The sequence below is a fragment of the Malaclemys terrapin genome, chromosome 8 (genome assembly GCF_027887155.1).
Source record: "Malaclemys terrapin pileata isolate rMalTer1 chromosome 8, rMalTer1.hap1, whole genome shotgun sequence".
Taxonomy (NCBI): Eukaryota; Metazoa; Chordata; order Testudines; family Emydidae; genus Malaclemys; species Malaclemys terrapin.
In genome coordinates this window covers 94,988,067-95,008,460 of record NC_071512.1, presented here as the reverse complement: position 1 = coordinate 95,008,460, position 20,394 = coordinate 94,988,067, and the positions used below count along the sequence as shown (strand labels likewise).

The 20,394-nt window shown below is 48.0% G+C and overlaps 1 protein-coding gene across 4 annotated transcripts in view; it reads right to left on the bottom strand.

Moving 5' to 3' along the window:
- Positions 1 to 11,535: 11,535 nt before the first annotated feature.
- LOC128841599 (cytochrome P450 2J2-like) overlaps positions 11,536 to 20,394 on the bottom strand; it is an 18,984-nt gene continuing 10,125 nt past the window's right edge. For 2 of the 4 annotated variants that reach the window (XM_054036799.1, XM_054036800.1), the window contains exons 7-10: positions 19,890 to 20,025; positions 18,660 to 18,847; positions 16,780 to 16,918; positions 11,922 to 13,888 (exon numbers count right to left, since the gene is read on the bottom strand). In XM_054036799.1, the coding sequence (XP_053892774.1) occupies positions 13,713 to 13,888; positions 16,780 to 16,918; positions 18,660 to 18,847; positions 19,890 to 20,025 (639 nt within the window). In that variant the 3' untranslated portion in view covers positions 11,922 to 13,712. The other 2 variants (XR_008445890.1, XM_054036798.1) reach the window with 2 other exon arrangements.

Here is a 20,394-nt window from a genome sequence, read left to right as displayed (position 1 = left end):
GAGAGGCAGCATCCCTGTCCTGGGGCAAACTTCATCCAAATGTGGTATGAAACACCCCCTCCCGGCACACACCCCTAGCTAGCCCGGCCCGCCTGCACCCGCTCCCGGCACGCACCCCTAGCTAGCCCTGCCTGCACCCCCTCCCGGCACACACTCCTAGCTAGCCCTGCCCGCCTGCACCCGCTCCCGGCATACACCCCTAGCTAGCCCTTCCCACCTGCACCCCCTCCCGGCACGCACCCCTAGCTAGCCCTGCCCCCCTGCACCCCCTCCCGGCACGCACCCCTAGCTAGCCCTGCCTGTCTGCCTGCACCTCCTCCCGGCACGCACCCCTAGCTAGCCCTGCCTGTCTACCTGCACCTCCTCCCGGCACGCACCCCTAGCTAGCCCTGCCTGTCTGCCTGCACCTCCTCCCGGCACGCACCCCTAGCTAGCCCGGCCCGCCTGCACCCCCTCCCGGCACGCACCCCTAGCTAGCCCTGCCCGCCTGCACACCCTCCCGGCACGCACCCCTAGCTAGCCCTGCCTGTCTGCCTGCACCTCCTCCCGGCACGCACCCCTAGCTAGCCCTGCCTGCACCCCCTCCCGGCACACACCCCTAGCTAGCCCTGCCTGCACCCCCTCCCGGCACACACCCCTAGCTAGCCCTGCCCACCTGCACCCGCTCCCGGCACGCACCCCTAGCTAGCCCTGCCCGCCTGCACCCCCTCCCGGCACGCACCCCTAGCTAGCCCTGCCCGCCTGCACCCCCTCCCAGCACGCACCCCTAGCTAGCCTGGCCTGCCTGCACCCCCTCCCAGCACGCACCCCTAGCTAGCCTGGCCTGCCTGCATCTCCTCCCGGCACACACCCCTAGCTAGCCCTGCCTGCACCCCCTCCCGGCACACACCCCTAGCTAGCCCTGCCCGCCTGCACCCCCTCCCGGCACGCACCCCTAGCTAGCCCTGCCTGTCTGCCTGCACCTCCTCCCGGCACGCACCCCTAGCTAGCCCTGCCCGCCTGCACCCCCTCCCGGCACGCACCCCTAGCTAGCCCTGCCTGTCTGCCTGCACCTCCTCCCGGCACGCACCCCTAGCTAGCCCGGCCCGCCTGCACCCCCTCCCGGCACGCACCCCTAGCTAGCCCTGCCCGCCTGCACCCCCTCCCGGCACGCACCCCTAGCTAGCCCTGCCCGCCTGCACCCCCTCCCGGCACGCACCCCTAGCTAGCCCGGCCCGCCTGCACCCCTTCCCGGCCCGCACCCCTAGCTAGCCCTGTCTGCCTGCACCCCCTCCCGGCACGCACCCCTAGCTAGCCCTGCCTGTCTGCCTGCACCCCCTCCCGGCACGCACCCCTAGCTAGCCCTGCCCGCCTGCACCCCCTCCCGGCACGCACCCCTAGCTAGCCCGGCCCGCCTGCACCCCTTCCCGGCCCGCACCCCTAGCTAGCCCGGCGCGCCTGCACCCCCTCCCGGCCCGCACCCCTAGCTAGCCCTGTCTGCCTGCACCCCCTCCCGGCACGCACCCCTAGCTAGCCCGGCCCGCCTGCACCCCCTCCCGGCCCGCACCCCTAGCTAGCCCTGTCTGCCTGCACCCCCTCCCGGCACGCACCCCTAGCTAGCCCGGCCTGCCTGCACCTCCTCTTGGCACGCACCCCTAGCTAGCCTGGCCTGCCTGCCTGCATCTCCTCCCGGCACACACCCTGAGCTGCCACCCTGCCCACACCCAGCCCCTAGCTATTCCCTGCCTGCCTGCTGAGCTGCCCCCTTCCTGTGCATACTCCCTAGCTACTCCTTTCCCTACATGCTGAGCTACATCCCTCTCTGCACCCTGAGCTACAACCCTCCCAGCACATAGCCCCTAGCTACCACCTGCCTGTATCTGAGCTACATCCCTCCCAGTACGTAGCCCCTGGACCCTGAGCGACCCCTCCCCACTCCCCCACCGCCCGCACACAGCCTCTAGCTACCCCCTGCCTGCACCCTGCCTCCTCACAGTCCCTAGCTACACCTCTCCCTGCACCCTGAGCAGTTGTCAAGCTCTGTGAGCTGAGCCCTCACCCGCTTTGCGTTATAATTTTTGGTTGCCCCCCAGGCATTAGCTGCAAGAAAAGAGTTTGCAGGTGCCTAAGTAGCCCCTGGAATCATGGTTAAAGTTGCTCCCCCAAAATCTGACATGCCCCTCCCCCCCGCTCCGGCCAGTGGCACCTCTATCCAGTGAACTAGGATCTTGAAAATCCACACACTGACCTGTTCAAATGTGTGTTGATTAAAGCCTGTAGCCAATGGCACTTTCGGATATTAGGGTTTCGTACTCCCACACATAAAACTCCACCTGGTCATTACTTTCTGCTTTTGGTAACTCAACCAATTCTGCAGTCATACAAGGCCAATGATGTCTGTCCCCAATGGTATTGTGTCTTTTGCTCTTTACACAACCCATACAATGAAGGCGTCACACAGGCAGGGTGCGGCCCAGATAACGCTGTTTACTAACAATATCCAACGTGCCAGGCGTAGCTGCATATACACATGGCTAAAGTAGGCGTTTAGGGGCACCTGCATCACAGCACGGCGAGCACCACTAGAGGGGTCTGAACTGTTTAAAGGGATACTATGCTAGTGCTATGTATGACACATGCTTATTAGTGTGCGCACACGCTCGCTATTGCTTGCTAGAAATCCAAGACCAAGCACGGTGACAGCAATGTAGCTAGTGGGGAGAGGCTGAAACTAGAGTTTAGGTTTCTATTTTCCTCAGTTAGGCCAATAGGAGCGCGGTAGAGGCAGTCCCTGGGGCAGGAGACGAATGCCTTGGCAAGCGCTTGAGCAGCATCCTCCAGCTGCCATAAAACATGAGTGGCAGGTCCCTGAACTGTATCAGTAAATGGATCATTGCACGTGCTGGAATATGGCTGCCGTGTGACACCATTCCACCTCCCAGACTGCCAAGAGCTCTCGATATGTTGCAGGAGGAGGGGAAGAGGTGTGTGTGTGAGAGAGAGCGCGAACGGATGTCATCTGCTTTTTGTCTTGCTCAAGTCCCACAGGTTCTAGAAGCATCATAACCCTCCTGCCCCATATTTCAAGCAGCCACACAGACCACTGTTGGCGCAGGCTAGTCACTCATTGAGCATGGCTGGAGGCTGCAGGGCTAGCCCCCTGCCAGCAGGACAGAACCATAGAAATGTAGAGCTGGAATCATCAAGTCCAGCCCTCTGCACTCTGGCAGGACAAAGTATATCTAGACCATCCCTGACTGGTGTTTGTCCAACCTGTTCTTAAATACCTCCAGTGATGGGGCTTCCACAACCTCCTTTTGAAGTCTATTCTGCCTCTTAACTACCCTTATAGTTAGACAGATTGTTTCCTACTATCTAACCTAACTCTCCCTTGCTATAGATTAAACCCATTACATCTTGTCCTGCCTTCAGTGGACGTGGAGAACAATTGATCACCAGCCTCTTTATAACAGCCCTAAACGTATTTGAAGACTTATCAGGTCTGCCCCTCAGGCTTTTCTCCAAAATAAAATGCCCAGCTTTAATCTTGCCTCCCATGTCAGGGTTGCTAAATCATTTTTGTTGCTCTCCTCTGGACCGTCTCTCCTGTTTGTCCACATCTTTTCTAAGGCGTGGTGCCCAGCTTTGGACACAGTACTTCAGCGGAGGGCTCACCAGTGCTGAGCAGAGATGGACAGTTACCTCCCATGCAGACATGCCAAACCTACCCCCCCCCCAAAAAAATGCAGAGATTGGGCTTGTTTTTGGCTTAATTGGCTTCTGAGTTGCTCGTTGGCTAGTTTTTGGCTTGTAGCTTGTTTGGCTTGTTGCTTGTTTTGGCTTGTTGCTTCTTTTTTTGATCAGCTCCTGGCAAGTGGGGGGCAGGCAGGGGCAAGTGGGGGGGCAAGGAAGGGAGAGAGTCAGGGGTGCACAGTGGGTCCACCACCATCCCAGACTGCATGCTGGGGGGCAGGGAAGAGGGAGGAATCTAGTCACATAGTGTGTTGGGGGTCTTAGATTGTGAAAGTCGGAGTGCTTATTTACCACGTGAAAGTTGGCAACTGTGCTCCCATGTCCAGGAGTGCTGCCAGCTTTTCTGCCGCCCTAAGCGGCGGAAGGGCCCGCCCTGATATGCAGCCACGGTCGCCGCCCCCCCCCCCCCAAATTGTAGTGCCCTAGGCAACCGCCTAGGTCGCCTAATGGGTTGCGCTGGCCCTGCCCATGTCTTACATATGAAACACCTGTTAATACACTCCAGAATGATATTAGCCTTTTTCGCACCTGCATCACATTGTTGACTCCTATTCAATTTGTGCTGCCCTATAATCCCCAGATCCTTTTCAAACAGTTCTACTGTCTAGCACGTTAGTCCCCATTTTGTAGTTGTGCATTTGATTTTTTTTCCTTCCTAAACGACGTACTTTTCATTTGTGTTCAATTTCATCATATTGATTTCAGACCATTTCTCCCAATTTGACCTACCTTCCATCACTGCTGCTGAAGAACAGTTGCCAGCTAAGAGCACTTCAAGGACCCTCCATGAGGTAATGGGACAGAAAGCGCATTGTGGCTTGAGAGGTATTGACTCCAGGGCAGGGACATAAAGGCTTGATGGGTTTTGATGAGGTAGCGAATGGGCTGGGTGGCACTTGTGGAGGAAGGAGGAGAGATTTTAATCCAGGTGATGTCACATACATTAGCACTGAAGTGGACAGTTTTTAGAAGGCTGCTCTCGTTAAAACAGCAGCACATCACTGGCTAGCTGGGGGTTTTTTAGTCAGTATCTCAATGTATGTGTTTAATACTATATTGGCAAAGCTAGTAAGCAATGACTTTCCTGTAACTTATTATTGTCACCCCCTTTTTGGCCTGAGAGGTTAGCCAATAGACAGGTGGCCTTGAGGGATGTTTCCATTTGGAGGAGAAATTGATCAGGCCGGGTTGTTTTTCATATATATATAGACACACAATCCTGTTTATTTGAAAAGTATGTGCAAAGTCCTGTTTCCGTGAATACTGGATGATCATACAAGTAGTTTCCTTGCTTATAATTCCAAGGCTTCCTTCCAGCCAGCACACTGCCCAAAAAGCACTCTTGTCTTTCTCTTAGGGCAACTACTAGTGCTTCTCTGGCTGTCTTGTTTGTTTTCTGGTCCTCGCCACTTGCTTTCTAGCTGCTTCTGATTGGTACTGACATATAGACACACACGTCTCCACCCAGTTAATCCCCAGCTGCCATATTTGCATTCAGTCTAGTCTTGGGCAGTGATGTTTATCAGTCTCCAGGGAGGCCTCAGCCAGAACAATGGAAACCATTGAACCAAAGAGCCATTTAACTATGCCCTCATATAGCGTGAATGAAATGTAGCTGTTATGATAAACAGCTTCAGCAAAATCTGGGACTTCCCCCAGAGCTAAGACACTGCTGTTAGCCACCCAACTTCCAGTTTAACATTATATTTAATACTGTAAGTGCATAGCCAAAAGTGCAGTTCTGATTCTCCCTGATAAAATACTGCACAATGACAAGTACATTAAAGGATCCAGATACTCGTGACGTGTTTACAATTTTATTTTAGGAAACTTGTAAAATATAACCACAACTATCTAACAAACTAAAAATGAACTAGACCTAAAATAATCTGTTTAAATGTGTACAGCTGATTCACAGTCCTGGACCACACTCTAAATAATAGATGATGCTGAGGTCCAGTGCGCACTCTCAGGTGGCATAAATATGCAATTACATAACCACTTTCTACAATGGCTGTAAAATTAAAACTAGATTGGGGTATGTTCGCCCCTGTGGTGCCTTGGGGTAGGGCTGGGGCATTTTAAAAGGAGAAGTGAGGGGAAGGGCAATATTCCCCCTCATCGTACATGTTTTGTATGCCTCCTCAGTCACTCTGTAGAACAACTCTGAGCAGCAGAGTAACTCCTCCTCTTGTAGCTTTTATGCACACCAAAGCATGTGTGTGTGTGTGTGTGTGTAAGTAAAAGCAGGGCTAGCTAATGATAACCCAGCAGACACAAGGGAACAAGTGCTGCAGAGAGTGGTATAGGGGAAAGCATAAATGGGCCAAGATCCATGGGAACTGGCTTGCTTTCCATGGAGCTCCATCTTATGCTTGAACTATTGTCAATTCTCCCTTGACTGCTCTGCCCTGCCACCAGTCCTGTCTCCCGGAGGGCAGAATATGGTGGAATGGACACCCACCATTGAGGGCTCACGGCTCCTCTTCATGAAGGGGAATGTTTGGCCCCAACATACAAACATGCTTTATTTATTGAAATAGCAGAAGTGCTCTTTGTGCATGGTAACGAAAAGCTGTCGTGCAGCCAAAGACAATGTTGTTTGAGAAAGCTAGGAAAGAAATGTCTTGGTAGGTTATATATAAACATGATGTGGGTTAGGGGGTATTGAGAAAAGTTGAGAGGAAGTATGATCTTATGGTCCAGCCACTGGACTGGGATGCAAGACACATGAGTGCAATGCCCTACATTGCCAAGTCTTCCTCTGTGGCCTTCAGCAGGTCACTTAGTCTCTCTCTTAGCCTCAGTTCCCCATCACTAAAATGGGGATCAGAATATTCTCCCTCATGCCCCCACTCTATCTTGTTAGTTCTCCAGAGCAGGGACTTTGGGGTGTTGTAGTCCCAACTGGAATTGGGGCCTCCTGTATTACAAACTGTTATTAACAGTTTTTACATTGTGATTATCAAGAAAGGGAACAAAACGCCCCCAACGCTGTTATTCCAGAGTCGAAATGCATTTCCTAAGTCTTTGTGTGGCACTGCCATTGAACTTCCCACCAGTTACGTTTTGGGCTGAGAGCCTGTCATGCATTTAGCTATTGGCAACATTAAGAAATGTGAGGAACCTGGCTAAGGACTCAAGAGTCTCACACCTAAGGGTAGGTCTTCAGGATGAGTCTGTAGGCACATCAGCTCTCCATCTGCCAGCAGCTAGACTGCCAACAGCATCAGATTGTTTGTTTTTTTCTCTGGAAGCAACCATGATTGGGACTAGGTGACTCCGTCTGGCAGCAATCCAAACCTGCACACCTTCTGTAATGGTCTCACCACATCTCCGCCAACTGCGAGCCAAATTTAAACCGCGGAATGATGTGGCTTGCTTTGTCTATGCGCTGAGAGTAGCCAATAAAGAGGCCCCAGCTGGCATGGGCCATACAAAGCATCAAAAGCTGGGGAGAAAAGAAGATGCACTAAAGGGGGACAACAGCGAGCAGGCCAAGCAAAAGCAGAAATGGCTTGTGGCAGAGTATGGCAGAGATCTGTTACAGGTAAACATGGCCACCATCCTCAGTTATGCTACGCATCGATAATGAAATACAGAGAGACAGCTTCCTAATGTAACGAGGGGTATATGTCATGTTCTTTTCTCACTAAATGAATATATACTTACAGTGTTTTAAAAACCTTCTAGGATACTCATGTACTGTCCAGCTAAGGGAGACAGATTGGGGAACACCTATTATGTGGTGCATAGCAAGACTTATAGGGGAGGGTTAGGGCCTTAGTGCCTCAAGATGGGGAAACCAGCCCGCGAATGGAGGGGAGAGGTACTGAAATGTTCCGGTGGGTGACGGGGCTAGGCTAGAGGGCAGAATCCTAATGCAACTGAATAACTTCGTGTTTGCTAACAGCCCAGTGTGTGTTGTAAGCAACGTAGAAATCAGGGCTTGGAGTGTCAGCGGTGAGAAAGGGCCCTAACATCTTAAATGAAGGCTCAACAGGGTAGATTCTATGTAACCAGTGTTTGAAGTGTAGACAGACCCTAAGGCAATAGCTCACATCAGGCTAGAGGTGTAAATCCACCTGGCAGCAGCATAGCTGTGCTAGTTCTGTTCATGCAAGCACACTGAAAATAGAGGGTAGCCACGTCTCGAGGGACTAGCTGCCCAACTGCGTGCCAGGTGTCTGGTGGGTACATTCCTGAGCCGCTAGGCCCTTCTGCCAGGAATTCCCAAAGAGATTGTATTAGCCCAAACTCTATTAAAATAAACCAGGAGCACCTGAGTCAAATAGAAAGGCTGTGCTAAGCCTTTTGGCATACATTTGTGGTGGGAAGCGGGGGGGGGGGGGTGTAAGCAGAGGGCATGGAGCAAGTAGTAAAAGAGGTGAGTCACTCAGTGCAATAGAGGCCTGTAAGCGTGCGGGACTCACCCCTACAGCACTTCCTGCTGGTACCTTCTGGGAATTAGCTCTCCAGCCATTGGAGCACCCTCTGCAGACCGGTGTCCCGCTTTCACCAGGGCACTCATGTCCGTCACGGACCCAGTGCCTCTTGCATGCCGGGGTGCTGCGCCCTGGCAGTACATCCCTCAGTCTCTGGGTCTCCCCTCCTGGGGAACCCCCTACCGCTATCCCCATCGCACCTCAGTCGTAGGCTTCTGCCAGTCACCAACTAGCCCCTGCTCCCTGGGGCAGACTGCAGTATAAGCCACTCATCGCAGGCAAGGTTGGGTTTGGACCTGCTACCTCTACCTATAACGGAACTGCCCCTTGGCAGCCCTAGTACCCTCAAGGGGACCCTTCCTTTGGCCTGCAGCCTTGTGCTCCGCTAGGCTTGCGCTCCCCAGCCCTTCCCCAGCACTGCTCCACCCTTGGTACCTTCCTCAGCTCCCCCAGGCAGCCTGGTCCCTCCCTCTCCAAAGGCTAGAGAGAGAGGCTATCTGTTCCTCGCCCACTGCCCTCTTATAAGGGCCAGCTGAGCCCTGATTGGGGCATGGCAACACCTGAGGCTATTTCCCCCAATCAGCCTGGGAGCTACTTACTCCAGCAACAGCCCTCTCCTGGGCAGTTTTAAGCTCTTCCAGGCAGGAGTGAGTGACCACCCCGCTACAAGACCTCACTCAGTTGGCCTTGACCAGCAGGACGGATCCATGAGTAGAATCTTGCTTCACAATATAAAGAAGAGAATTCATGTTCTATCTATAAATGTATTAGCTCAGACCCTCTGGTGCCATAAAGCAACCTTAGAGCCAGCTAGCTTGACTAGAGAGGGAGTCCTCTGCCCTGGAAGAATCCCTGGGTGCCAGAGAGTCAGAAGTTGGCTCTTAATTGTGAACATTCTGGTTTTAGCCAGACACTGAACTTTATTTGAAACTGTTCGGTAGATACTTAGCCACAGCTGCAGTAAGAGTGGAAGAGCAATCTGAACTGGAGCATAAGTGATATGCATGAAAAAAAATCTGAAATGCTAAAAGAGGCATCACAGAACAGCCTTCTATGCAAGATACTAACTATGTGGGTGTGGGGAGTCGAGGGGAGGGAAATGCCTTGCTAAGCAATTATCGAATAAGAGCCCTGGAATGCAGGGGTGTTGTTACCCCAGACTTTGATCAAGCTAACTGCAACCATATTGTGCGGATTCAGCCACCATGAATTAATAAAATAGAACACCAACTAGTAGAGGGTTCATATGAAGAAGCAGGACTTCTAGAGGTAAGGTCAAATGCTAGCTGCAGGCTTGCGATTCCTGCTAATCAGAGTGGGAGGAGGGGAGAAAAGAGTTAACAAATTGAGACTGAAAGGAAATAAGTGGATGGAGACCTTGAGGTTGGGCGTGTTTTATATAGAAGCTTATTATGATTACGATTGTTAGGAATGTTTTGTGGATAAGTAGTTTATTGAAGTTAGGAGAGGTGATGACCCAGTAGAGGTCACTATAAGCTCTGTGTTGTGTAAAAGGTAGCTATAAAAAGACTAGGTAATAGAGTGTACTTTGGAGCAGTTCTCTGAAGCTATCCCAAGAGAATTTCTTGACATCAAACTCCCCACTGGGGAAAAGACCGGCCATCACAGACATGCTGCTAGTTTCTCAATACCAGCTCAGCTTCTAGGTAATTATCTGGGATGTTCTAAACCTATTGCTTATGTGCGAGTGTGCTTACATCTAATACATTGTTGTTTTAGATAAGAGCACTCTTACTCATATCAATTTTTCATCAGCCGGAAGTGCTGCGTTCCCACTGATTTATTCCTGACACCGCCTGGAGTGAAACAGTGATGTTACCACTGCTTTGGGCTCTGAAAGCCTTGGGTAACACAGGATGCATTCTTTGTGCTCAAGGTGAAATTAAACAAATGCACGGTGAAGTACATCAGCAGTAAGTGAAACAAGCAGCAGGAGAAAAGGCCTGGAGCCATAGCCAAGACTTGCAAAATAAACTGGAAGAAACCTGCAACTACACAATCCGCTGGAGATTATTTTGCACATAACCTAACCTCATCTCCAGTATCACTCTCCTTCTCCCCCAGTGCCCCAGCAAACATTTGTAATTGTGAGTTTGTTAATCTATGGTGTGGCCCAATCTCCCCGGGCAAATATAAGTTTAGAGAACATGAAGGTACAAGCGGAACTCGTGGTTCTATGACTGGCTCCAGCAGATATTCTCCCTTTATGCTGAGGAGAGGTATAATAGATGAAGTTGCAGTGAGAGCTACCATGGTGCAGATTCACTGAACTCCAGAGGCTTCGGCTTTCTTAGGGGGGGGATATATGGTGGGACCTGCGTTTGCACCCTCAGGCGGGGCAAACATGAGTAGAAATCCTTGGAAAACCCTCCCTGCTTGGCAAAATGATTACATGGAAAAATGTACATTTACTTCCTTTGGAGGCAGGGGGTGGGTTCGCTTTGAGAAGGAACTCAGAGAAATCTTCTTTTCTAATGTAAGCAGAGTAAGTGGATTTTAACTGTAGTCATGCCTTTGCTTTTACTGTTCCACTCTCACCCTATGAAAGAAGCAGCAGAGGAAATGTAATAGGAGAATAACTGACAACGCGTAAAAAGCCCATTCCCCTCACATACACCTGGTTTCTAGACTCCAGCCTATTTTCTGCTTCTGCCCAAAGTTGGGCTGGGTGCTGTGCAGTGGCTGCTTACTGGCTGTCATCAGCGCTGGCTGTGCTTCAGCAGGGGATTGTGTGTGTAAGTCAGTCTCTTGGGGATCCTTGGGGCTGAAAGGTGATAGATCAGTGTCTGATGGTGGGGTTGTAATACACTAGCACTAGGCCCCTCTTTAACCTACCCTTGCCCCCTTAGCAGTCCTTGTGAAGTTGCCAAATGAACTCAGAAATACACACCTTCTGTCTGAGTTTGAGACCGAATCTTCCAATGAAAGCAAAAGTCTCTTCTTGTGTCATTAATGCCATCATTAAGGAGCCCATCCAAATCGCCATCAGCATTACATTGCATCCATCATAATTGTATTAACTATTTTTCCTCACCAGCTTCCCATCTGGTTCAGGATTAGGCTGGTGAGGTTTTAGATCAGAATAAATGGGAAAAGCATGATGCAACTTGACTGGGGAAGAAAAATGTTCTGAACTCTAATGGCATTCCACTGACCTTGGGTTTTTAGCAGGTGGTTGGGCGGAACTGGTGAAAATGGCTGACTTCATGAACCACCATTCACAGAAATCCGATCCAATTTCAAGAAGTCAAGCGACCTTATGAGAGAAAATAGGCACATGCACGCATGCTCAGGCACACAAGCGATAGGGGAAGAAAAAGAAGGAGCCAAAGGGAAATTGCTTTTCAAATAACGGTGATTATATTTACGTGAACTAAGCATCTACTATTGCAAGTGCAGGATAAATGGTCTTTTCATGTAGGCACAGTAGTGGGAGCCAGGAGATATGGACTCTACAGCTGGATACATAGCTTCTTAGATAGGAGATCTAGAGAAGGGAAAAGTGCTTTTTGTGTTCAGGGGGTGTTGTGTACAGTGACAGCACTGGGACTCTAGTAGGGGATTTTTCGGGATGGTGAGGTTATACTCATGTTGCTGTTAGTGAATCAGTTACAAGGGTCTGTTCGGTGTGCATTGCATTTTGTCATGGGTGCTCAGAACCTGGGCTTGGCGCTCTTTTATCTTGTTAGTAGAACTCTCAGTAAACAAGTTAGCTATGAAAATAACAATACAAACAAGTGCTCTTTATTAACTTTAAAATGTCAGTTATTGGAACTTTTTTGCAGAAAGTTATCTTTAAATTAAAAAAAAAAAAAATTAATAACTCCTTTTACTCTTAAAATTTCTTGAAGAATCGCTTTTCAAGGATGATAGGCCCAAAATCCAACATTGTTCAACAAATACTTTTAAATTACCTTTGAAAATACTATTCACGTTGCAAAATAAGGGCTATAACTGTTCTTTAACTACATTGATCCTCAGCCAGCCAACAAAATATCTGACCCTCTGAAGTATTTCTAAAGCACCTAAACACCATAAAATAAACACCAAATTTAAAATTAAGAACCACAGTAAATTTGCCTATGAAACGTCCAGCTCGCCTTTGTTCAACTACATGTGCACTAAACCAACCCCATCAGCAACCCGGCCGTTCCAACTGGAATAGTCCATATGTAAAATTCTGCCCTAGTTCCCTGCCTGGCCCACCACCTAAAGGCCATGAGGTTTCTCAGCAATACTCATGGCAGCAGGGTTGAGCACTAGTACTGTTATATAGGTTAGGAATTCAAATCCCAATGTGGGCAGGTTTTAAAAATGTATTAGTATTAACTTTTTTAAAGAGTCAGGAGTTCTCTTCTGGTTGTGTTTTTTTCCACACCAGTGAAATTTTTTCAACAAAAACTGTTTTGAAAAGTTTCCATTGAAAAACTAAATATTTCATGAAAAACTGCAAATGAAACAAAATGTTCCTTTTGAAAGAATTCATGAAATATACTTACCTTTTCTCAACCAGATTGATATGGGAAATGGAATTCCTCGGCCATCCTGAGTGTACATGCACACAGACTGGTGTGGCAGGGACATCAGGAAGAGCTGCCCTCATGGTAGGATGTATCATAACAGCCACAGCCCCTTCCAATATCAGGTTCCCAAATCGTCCAATTGCTGATATTGGTTCCCTGTTGGGTTATAAGAACGGAGGCAGGCAGGGAGATTTGGAGACTTAAGGTATGTCTACACTTGCAGATTTTTTGCGCTGAAAGTTTCACCGGTGAAAGTAAAGTGCTGGTTTGTGTACTCACTTAATTCCTTAGGCATCAGAGAGTCTTTACATTTGCAGCCCTTCCATCGTGATGAGAGCAGCACTCTAGGGCAGCTATCCCACAGTGCAGCTCTCTCCAGTTTGACAATGGGTCTTGTGGGAAGGGGCGGGGAGGTGATCATGGGGCATCCTGGGTTCCTGTGCAGCCTCCTCTCCCCAAACACTAATAAGCGCCATTAGCTTAGCATTGCTCCAAGCAGGGGATCATTTGCTCCCTGGAGCAGCCATTGTCACCTGGCCAGATAAGTGAGCACTTATGGAGAAAACAGGAAGGGGAGTTTCAAAGTTCCTAGGGCTTTACAGGGGGAGGGGTGGATGTCTGTTTACCTGGCAACAGAGCTGTTGGCTAGAGTGGTCAGCTAGGCACTGTGGGATATCCTGCGGAGGCTAAAAGCTGGGTAAACAGGAAAAACGTGTCTTCACTTTCATATCAATGCAAAAGCATCACTGGTAAGAGCTGTTCACCTCTCGTGGAGGTGGTTTTCTTTTTGCGGTGAAACTCAGAAGTTTCACCGCAAAAAGAAAACCAAGTGTAGACGCTCCTGTGGTTTTTGTGCAAAAAAGGGGCTTTTTCCGCTTAAATGACAAGTATAGACATGCCCATAGTGAACTGCCGATGCAGCCCTATATACAAGCACAGCAAACTAATTATTTTGAGAAATGGGGCAATGACAAACATTTCCTGGCTTTCCCTACCGAGACAGCGCACAGATCTTGTATGGCTGTGGGCAGAGAGTAAGTCCCGTTCTGAATTTAAGGCTTAGCTTCACGTCCTTCGGAGCTTGGAATGTGAATTTCTGAAGGAGGACAGTGAAGAACAGGAACAGCTCTATTCTAGCCAGCGGCTCGCCAAGGCAACCACGCTTTCCTGAAAAGAAGACAGTTGTGCACATCAGCCAGAGGAGTCTTGTCAGAACAGTTTGGGTCTCAGGACAAATGAGGAATTAATTTTCCACAGCAGCAATTTCGGGAACAGCGAGGAAGAAGAGATGGTTTTTTCATCGTTCCAACCTTCGGAGGAACTTTTTCCTGCTTTTAGTACTAAATTTTCCTTCACTTATGGAAGTGGATGCTAAGGTTTACATTAATTATAACAGTACTTCGGTAATTCCTTCTACTAATAGAAACAATCATCCGAGAGCTCTCAAACATGATCAACCACATCTCTGCATAGCTATTGAAGGCCTGATCTACAACATTTTTATACCAGTATAACAATGTCTTTATACTAGTGCCTTATCTCAGTGTAGATTATTCCCCTTCCCATAACTGCATCCACGCTAGAAAGGCTGTGATGTTTTAACTTATATTGATTAAAAAAAAAAAAAACCCACACACACCTAACTGACAGAAATCTAGGAGCGTGTATACTAATATAGTTAAAGCACTACAATTTCTGTGTCTAGCTAATGTCTTACTTCCCTAATATTCTCAGCTACACACAGTTGTGTTATTTCTTAATTAAAAAGTTAAAATTAAATAACATAGGTGAGGTGTAATCTTTCTCTGGCCTAGCTTCTCCATGACATAGCACATGGCCTGCTGAACACATACAGATCTAGTCAGCATTATTACTAAAGAAGGGAGCCGTGTGTCCCTGAATCTTAGTTTCTTGATAGACCACTTAAAAAGAAAAAGGTATTACATACTTTCCTTAGCCACACACAGCGAATACGAATATTGCTGGTTCTTTTCATTTGCAAGAAAGCCCTGATAAACCTGTATAAAAACAAGGCTTCTGCAAAACTGACTCCTTGATTCACAGGCATTTTTGTTTCAGGAAATTTTGTTTGTGAAATATTTTTTCTTTCTTTAAATTTGGCATATCATATCAGATGAAAAATAGGCGTTTGTCTCAAAAAAAAAAAACACAAAAACAAACCACAGAACCTCTAGTTTTCATGTATATTCATGTGAAAATTGATCTGTGAATGAAATTTTGAATGTCAAAGCTTTTGACATTCTCTGGGCCATGTTTGGTGAAGATGGGTCTCCAAAGTCCCCCAAAATGATCAGATTTTCATGGAATTGAACAACCTTTACACCAAGTAAAAACAAAAACACAAAAATCTCAAATTGCCAAGACTTTTGAATAAAAAATAACTGGAGACAAGCCTGACCTTCAAAGTTTGGCGTTAGAGCTGAATTTCCCCAAAATATGTGGTAATTTGTGGTTATCATAGAGCACAGCATTTTGAACCTCCCCCAGTCTTGATTTAGGATCTGATCCCATGTCCAAGGAAGTTAATGCTAAAGCTCTTATAGATTTAAATTCTGTGGGACCAGCCTTTAATGAGTCCAAGTGATGGAGAATACACCACATTTTATGGTAAAATGTTCTAAAAGGTTGATTGGTTTTTATGAGGTTGCTTCAGGGACCACCCACACTTTTATCATCTTTACCATGTTTATTCCCCCTTCTGACTCTCCCTACAAGTGAAAAGAAGCGGTAAAAGGTGAGGAGGGCTATTCCTTCTGTCCTCACTCCTACATTCCCAACAAGTGAGGCAGGCTACTGTCTCTTTGTGCCTGTAGAACGTCCGGACTCACCCCTGCGGCACCTCCCGCTGGTCGTCCAGGGAATTAGCTCACCAGCCTCTGGAGCACCCTCTGTAGGCTGGTGATCCGCCTTGTTGTCTGCACTGGCCCCCGTGTCCCTCCCAGGACCTCGGTGCCCCTTGCTCTGGGTGCTGCCTCCTGGCAATACCCACACACAGTGGGTCTCCCCTCCCAGGGGAACCCCCACCCACTAACCCCACCTCACCTCAGGATAAGGCCACTGCCAGTCACCAACTAGCCCCCTCTCTCTAGGGCAGACTGCAGTATAGGCCAAGGGGGGTTTGGACCTGCTGCCTTGGCCTAGCCCTGGGCTGCGCTCTGCAACCCCCCACCCTCCCCAATACCCCTTAGCCTTCTCCTAGGCCGCTATCCAGGATAGAGCTCCCCAGCTCCTCAGCCTTTCCCCAGCCCTGCTCCACTCAGGTACTCTGTCTCTAGCTCACAGCAGCCAGGCCCTTCTCTCTCTGCAGACAGAGAGAGACTGTTGGGTTCCTGGCTCCCAGCCTCTTTATACAGGCCATCTGGGCTCTGATTAGGGTGTGGCCCAGCTGCAGCTACTTCCCCAATCAGACCAGTAGCTGCTTCTCCCTGCAACAGCCTTCTGCAGGGCTTTTCCAACCCCTCAGGGCAGGAGCGGGTGTCCGCCCAGCTACAATGCCCACCTTAGGGTATGTCTACACTGGAGCTGGCGCACTAACACTAGAAATGTATCCGTGGTGGCATGAGCGGCTAGCCACCCAAGTATATTCTGAAGGTCTCGGAAGGGGGCGTACTCGGGATGGCTAGTCCATCCAGCTGCATGCACCACCATGGCTACAGCTCTATTTTTAGCACACTAGCTCGCTCCGAGCTAGAATGGGCTTATCACCCCCACCAAGAAATTACACCTCCAGCTCCAATGTACACATACGACTAAGGGTAGCAGAGCTCATACCGCTCTTTACTGTTGTTGTGTCGAGCCTTGTTCTAGGAGAGAGCACTTGCTCAAGAATCACATGCCCTCTACCTATGAAAAAATTGCACAACCCAGAACCCCAGCCCTGGGACACAAACTCTGGCCATGATTTTCATTTCCGAGCTTTCCATTTTTCATTGTGCCTCTGTCACTAATAAATGCTGTGGGGTTTTTCTAAACTGAAAAAGGAGAGAGGCCAAGACTTGGTGCTATAGTGCGAATGGACAAAGTCAGACACATCTCACCTGCAGAGAATGGCAGGAAAGTTTCTTTTTTCTTGAACTGACCATCCTCCAGGAAATGCTTAGGATTAAAAGTATGAGGGGTTTCCCACTCATTCTTGTCAAACAGCACTGATGTCAAATTGGGAATCAAAACGGTGCCCTAAAGAAAGAGAAAGAAAGGAATTTAAACCTTCCCCAATTCCATTTTTAAATTGTGACCCGCAAAGAGGCAAAAAAGAAGAGGTCATGCCTTTCAATTTAATCTTTTATGATGTACAAAGAAGGCACAAAAGGATGTTTTTTTTTCAAAAAGGACAATTTTCCAGCCAGTTCTTTACCTTAAATTTATCTAGAATTTCAAATCTGGCTTTCCCTGGTTTTGCTGGTAGTGTCTCTGGAGGTCCCAGAGAGAGAAGAATGGGAGCCATCACAGACTTTAGATGAAGGAGGGGGCTGTTAATCTTTGAAGAAAGAGAGCTTTTCTTCCAACTGTTTTTTAGAATTTGAGTTAAACAGGTGTTAATATCACAACAGACAAACAAACCAAAAATGGACACCAGTCTGACTAAAAATCACTTCCCATCTCAACTAAACAGGTTCATTTCCTTCACAGGTGTGATGTTATACACCTACTAGTTCTCCTGCATCTCCTAGGAAAAACAGGGTAGGCAAGGTTGAATTTCTAATAAAAAAAACAAGCAGAAAAAATAGAAACTCTCAGGCATTCTTTACACAGAGTAAAGCATCAAAAAGGAGCACAACCCATCCATCCACCTTTCTTTTTTAAGGACCAAATTTTCAGGGATGTGGTGGTGGTTGGCCTCAAATGATGTATATGTGTATAGTATATACCTCTAGGCAAATCCAGCAAGTGCTCCTGCAAACTAACACTCGTGTGAGCTAACGTTCTTTTTTTGCACTCCTAATTGCTATCTGCAGATATAATGCACTCTCCCCCTGCTACTGTGTACAGACATTTCCCGTAAGTTATATTAATGAAGGGTTACTGTCAGCAGAATGGAAGGTTGCCACGGGCAATGGTCTCCTGCGGCACACTTGCTGGTAGAATGGTCCTCTGCCTGCCTGAGCTCCAGAATGAGCTCACTGGCCTTGAGCCTGGTTTGTCCCCATTTCACTGAGGATGAGTCCACAGGCTGGAGAAGAAGAATGCGCCCATGTGTTAGGACCTGAGGAGAGCTTCCGCTGAACATACTCCGGGAACGCTGGGGTAGGAATTCCAGCCTGCTCCCTTCCATGGGGAGAAATTGTGGCTCAGCAGCACGGTTAGGTGGAGTCAGAAATGCTGCAGCTTGAGACGAAAGCAGTTCAGAATTCTGGAGCTGCTGAAGCTGAGATACGCCCCACCCGTCAAAAGCAGCAGCCGCTCCCATCTGCAGACACCAAAGGCCCAGACCCTGAAAAGTATTTAGGCACATAACTCCCATTGATTTCCAATAGACTTAGGTGCCTAAATACCTTTAAGTCTTTGTGTCCAAGAGCCTGGCTGATCTTTCATGAATCAATAGCCACAGTGGTGAATTTGTGCTGGACCTACTTCTTAGTCCTCCTTTTACTATGATTTCATGCAATTAAAAATTAACAACTTACATCTCGTTTTATGAAGACAGACTGCAAAAGTCTGATCTAGATTTCAACTTCCTCAAAGCTTGAGAATGTGAGCATCCAAGGTTTTGGTTAAGGAATTTTAGCCCAGTATAGAAATAGGGGCCACCTGTAAAATTCAGCTCTGGGTCTGGGTTGATTCCCAAAATGGGTTCCGATTCAGAACTGGGTCCTCCGGGGTGCAAATGTGTTTGTATCTGGGCCTTTGGTTTGGGCTCATCTCTATTAATTTCTTAAACCAAGATAAGAAGTGAAAACTACATTTCTGTCCAGCTTACTTTTGGCACATAGAATCCGGCCAGTGTTGTGTCACTAGTTGCCATTCTGGGCACACTTAAAGGCAAGATGTTGCTTATCCTTTGCACTTCATGAATAACTGCATTGGTGTATGGCATGTTGTCCCTGTCGTCCATGGCTGGCTGGCGAGACTGGCCAATCACTGCATCAATCTCTGCTTGCACTCTCTCTATGAAAAGAGCAGAGTTCATTATTGTTCCAAGAATAATACGTTCTTGAAACAACAGACTTAAGTTGTGCAGAGTTTAGAGTTCATTGATTTTAAGGCTATACCTAATAAAGCTCGATTCAAGCATTGGAAACAGCATCAGTGAGTAATGTAGAGATCTGAACATACAAATACATAAGAAAACTACTTTTGGATAGCCTGAGACAAATGCAGTGGTGAGGAGGTGAAAGGAATTTTAAAATATAATTAAGGCATAATAGGAAGACCTCCTTTAATACCTATACGGAAGACAAGAGGCGTTTACTCTGCTTCTCAAAATCAAATGTAAAGGCATTATCAATACGTATTTTGTCCCTGTTCAAAATAGCAGGGTCAATTACTGGGCTGACCCAAGAGATACCTGAGCATGAAAATATTTATCTGCTGGTTTTCTCTGTCAGGCAAGACTCTCACATTTTTTGGGCACAGGGATCTTCCAGCAGTTTGCCAAGACTCCAAGGACTGCACATATTTTGCATTAAATGAAGCAGATTATATCTGCCATTATTTTCAACACAGTTCCCCCTCGTAGCCTCCATGGGTCACATCTCAAGGCTGAAGAGGACATTGACCATGGACCACCTTTTAAAAATCCACAACCCACATTTACAAGCACGGAGGTATTAAATGATTTGCCCAAGGTCACCCAGGACATCTGAGGCAGAGCCTGGACTAGGACTTGGGTATTCTGAGTCCCAGTTCTGTTAATTAACCACAAGGCCAGCTTCCTCTTTAATCAAGGGTATTGCAGCTGTGGATTGCACTCCTTCCCTTGCACTAGTTGCTGGAGGTGTAACTGAGGGTAAAGAAAAAGAAACAATTCCAATAAAAGAAAGGGTTTCTGAATGGGGAAAAAAGGTTAATGTGGGAAGAAAGCACCTTTGAACAGAGATTTCCTAAATCAACATTCTGAGTTCTGTGAAAAGTCCCCGATGTGGCACGGGTTAAGGGTAGAAATTGAAGAGCTATTAAGAGATTAGAAATATAAACCATTACCATTTACCTTGAATGTCAGGATATAGGGCCATGTACAGCAGAGCCCAGCGGATGGTTGTAGACGTTGTCTCAGTTCCAGCAAAAAAAAGATCCAGTGTGGAAAATACGAGATTTTCTTCATAGAAACTAGGGTCGGCATCGGCCTTAGAACAAAGATATATGTGGGTGGGACTACAAAAATATTGATTACTATTATACAAAGCCATGGAAACATCATTCCAGGCTCAATTCTGCAAGGTGCTGGGTGCCCTGAATTTCCATTGCCTTCGGTGAGAGTTGAGGGTGCCAGGACAGCACATTAGATAGAAAGACTGTGCTTTTAGCATCATTCTTGAGAGTGAAAAGTTTGAACTGATTTTAGGTCTGAGCAGAGGGCCTGCTGAAGTCAATGAAAGACTCCCATGCACTTCAACTGGCTTTGGGTCTGGCCCCTAAAGCACAGGTAACCTTACATTTTTAGGCCCCAATTCAGCAAAGCACTCAAGCATCCGAGTAGTCCCACTGACTTCAGT